Here is a 3,905-nt window from a genome sequence, read left to right on the forward strand (position 1 = left end):
ACCCCTAATAACTTTCAGAAATACTCACACACCCGGACAAAATGGCGAAACAGCTGTCGGCCAAGTACAGGTCGTGTGTGGTGTGCAACCGCCGCTTCAACAGACGGAACGACTGCATGCGACATATCATAGAGCACCTGCTGCTCGACGCTTTTAAGAATAAATCGAAGTACACAGTACTCAAGTGTCAGATATGCGGGGAAGGCTTTGAGAAGCCGGAGGGGTGAGTGACTTGGTTATTTTTAAGGTTCACTAGCTCTGTCCCGTGGTTTCGTGCGTGTGGTGCGCGGAAAAATAGCTTATGTATTAATATTAGTCAGATTGTAATCCACCTCTGTTACAAAATTTATATGGATCCGATCAGCTGTGTTCGCGTGAAACAGTAACAATCATACATACATACATTTTTTTTGTTAGTAGGATTTTAGGGTGTGCTGATAAATATAATTTGTAGTATGTATATGTATGTTTTTTCTTAATGGGAATACTTATAGTTATTTCAACATATATTAATTGCACAATTTTCTACCTAAGTTCAATTGGACGTAGGTTCAAAATTGCAAATTAAAATTATTTCCAATTTGATTTATTATATTACCATTGTTGTTTATTTATGCCATTACACTAAATTAGCGTCGTAGCTGATTTACTGTGACCGAGATGCAGTTTAGCCTTTAATTTTATGTCTGCGGACAACTGAGCTGGTGGTTCACCCGATGGTAAGCGATCACCACTTGAACATGCGCAGAGATAGAACCTCTGTAAATGTATTGTCCGCTTTTGAGGGGTAAGGGATAAGAAAAGGATTTACGACGGGGATGTAAGGGATAATATGAATGGACTGGCAAGGGTGAGAAAAAGGATACGGACTCCCCCCTCACCATACGAAACTCACTAGCACGCTACTATTTCACGCTGGACTCCTATGGGGGTGTAGTACTTCCCTGGTGCGAGCGGCCACAATTCGTGCCGAAGCGTGCTCGTCTCCCACATACATATTATACTAACATACATATAATGCTTTTTGGTAATTAATTAATAATCTATGCATATATTTTCCCGCAGTTTCCGCCGCCACCTGACATGTATATATATAATGATTTTTGGTATTACTGAATAAATATACATATTTATATTTTTCCGCAGTTTCCGCCGCCACCTGACATACATATCAAGATTTATGGTGATAATTGATAATCCATGTATATTTTCCCGCAGCTTCCGCCGCCACTTACGCTTTCACGCGTCTCTGCCTGTCTACAAATGCGAGCTGTGCAACAAAACGTTCAGCGATTCGAGCAATTTCTCCAAGCACAAGAAGGTCCACAACCTGCGGATAGTGATATGCGATATATGCGGCAAGAAGTTTAATAATAAGCTCTGTCTGATCAAGCATATAGAGGTATGTGTGTTTGTTAGTTTTTTTTTGCGTCATCATCATCATCATCATCACCATCATTATCATCATCACCATCATTATCATCATCATCATCCCACCACATCATGTTCCCACTGCTCAGACACAGCCCTCTTATGGAGGATTTTCTTATGCTTATTTGATGTATTTTAATCGACATGGAAGGAATGAGGTTCTCGATTTGACTGTATGGTTTTTCGTGTTTGTGTTTGTTATCGCTATACTTATAACTGGGTGAACTGATTTATATATATAATAATTTAACGAATAAGATGTGCTAAAAATGTACTATCCCCCCTCCAGAGCCACTCGTAACTGAATGAATGAATGATTCATTGAATGAGTAAACAAATAAATAGAGCATGTTTGTGTTTTGTGTATTGATCCTCCTACCTAGAACTGAACGAATGAATGAATAAATAAATAAGTTAACAATTAAAGCGTGCTAAAAATATAATATCCCCCCCAGGGCCACTCGAACAGATTGAATGAATGAATGAATAGAGCGTGTTAGTAATGTACTATCCCCCCCTTCCCCTCCCCTCCAGGGGCACTCGACCGCCGAGCCGGTGCAGTGCGGGCGGTGCGGCAAGCGGTTCTACAGCGGGTCGGCGCTGCGCAAGCACCACACGCAGATGCACGACAAGCTGTCGCCGAAGTTCAAGTGCCAGCAGTGCCAGCTGCGCTTCCTCACGCTGCGCGAGAAGTGGGACCACTTGTGGCACGTGAGTTGGGATGAAGTTTTTCTTTTTATTCCTCTAGGAGGTGTGTTGGGAAGCAGATGGATGGAATGCTGGCGAGTTTATGGATGGTTGATAATGGAAATGTTCTGAAATTTCAAATTTTACTACTAAAATTGTAAATTTGTTCACTTCTATCGGCAGAGTGCTCATTTTTTAAGGTTTCGAACGCACAGGATATAACGGGGCCCATAATACTATGACTTCCTTGTTCGTTTGTCTATCTGTCGTGATCGTTAACATTTGAAATAATCAGAGATGATGTGCTGATGATAGTGTTGCGAGGACGACCCGCGCTTTACCGAATCTTATTAATTGTTTAGTTATTAGTTACTAGGCTTGTCCCGGCTCCGCCCGGATATCAAGATTCCTGTTTTAACCCAAGGGAGCATTTAATCGGGATAAAAAGTATCCTATCACCCAAGCCACCTCACACCCCGTCTATATACCAAATTTCATCAAAATCCGTTCAGTTTCAGCGTGCTTGACGGACAAACATCCAAACGAGCAGACTTTCACATTTATAATATTAGTGTAAAGTGTGATCCTCACTCAACCCGCAGGTGCACAAGGAGCGATCGACGAAGGCCGACTGCCCGACGTGCGGCGCCGAGTTCCGGCGGGCGCGGGACGTGAAGGCGCACGTGGACAGCGTGCACAGGAAGATGGTGACTGTGAAGGCTGACTCCAGCAAGGAGGTCGTGAAGATCGAATTTGACGTGCGTGATGTGCAGATAGACGAATGAAAAAAGATAATTGGAGGGGGGGAGGGTCTGTTGGGTTCCTTCGTTGCACGTTGTAAGTAATAATGGTCCCACAGAACGTTAAATTCTCGAAGGGAGTCTAGCTCTATCCTCCTGTTGCGACAACCGACACGTTTCTGAATCGCGCAAGCGAAATGTTTTCAACTAAGCATATATGCAACTTTCCAATAATATTCCATCGAGTGGAATTCCTCCATCCTTCCCCTAGACTCCTTCTATCTCCAGCCAGGATAATACATTAAAAATGTATCAATAAATTCGTTGTAACGTTTAAGAAGGACAAATAAACAAACTTTCGCGTTTATTTTATTAGTAAGTATATCGTGAAGGAAATTTGAGAAGGAAGTCCAACCGATTCAAGTTATTCAAAATTTTTTTGTATATGTTATTAGCAACACAGTGCATGGAAGTTGTAGTTTTTTATAATTTAGACAAATTTGATAAAAAATAAGCATAATATCCAGATAATTTTGCTTAATTTTCATTTTTTTATATTATTGTATTTTTATTTTAACATTGTAACACAGTGCATGTTACTTATTAAATTGAAATTGTCTTTGACTTGTATTTCAAAATTGTTAGAAAGTATATAAATTTTGTTTTACATTTGAATCGATTATAGAAAACAAAAAATTATAAATGTATGGACATTTTTTTCATCAAGTAAATATTTTTAAGACAATACAAAAAAAAAACATTTATATGGGAAATTATTCTGAATTCTGTTGGAGTAACTATATAAAATGAGTAATAGCTGCGTGTTTAGTTTTTTACGTGTTTTTGTAAAAAAAATAAAAATGTCATAATATTTTTTGTGAGTACCATAGTTATTTTAGTAACCGGTTTTTTGTTGTTGAATTATAATTAATATTAATGAATAATGAAATAGAAATTTGCATGTTAATTAATTAATTCATGATGAAAATGCCTTCATTTTTGACATGAGTTTTCTTAAAGTAAATTTCCAGGATCATTTTGTATGGA

The 3,905-nt window shown here is 39.0% G+C and overlaps 1 protein-coding gene across 1 annotated transcript in view; it reads left to right on the forward strand.

Annotated features, from left to right (window-relative positions):
- LOC119838602 overlaps window positions 1–3,423 on the forward strand; it is a 12,779-nt gene extending 9,356 nt beyond the window's left edge. Inside the window, exons 6-9 of the mRNA XM_038364594.1 lie at window positions 19–223; window positions 1,219–1,402; window positions 1,966–2,142; window positions 2,721–3,423. Of these exons, the coding sequence (XP_038220522.1) occupies window positions 19–223; window positions 1,219–1,402; window positions 1,966–2,142; window positions 2,721–2,903 (749 nt within the window). The 3' untranslated portion in view covers window positions 2,904–3,423. The remainder of the gene's footprint in view (window positions 1–18; window positions 224–1,218; window positions 1,403–1,965; window positions 2,143–2,720) is intronic.
- Window positions 3,424–3,905: the final 482 nt, after the last annotated feature.

Source organism: Zerene cesonia, unplaced genomic scaffold (assembly GCF_012273895.1).
Source record: "Zerene cesonia ecotype Mississippi unplaced genomic scaffold, Zerene_cesonia_1.1 Zces_u003, whole genome shotgun sequence".
NCBI lineage: Eukaryota > Metazoa > Arthropoda > Insecta > Lepidoptera > Pieridae > Zerene > Zerene cesonia.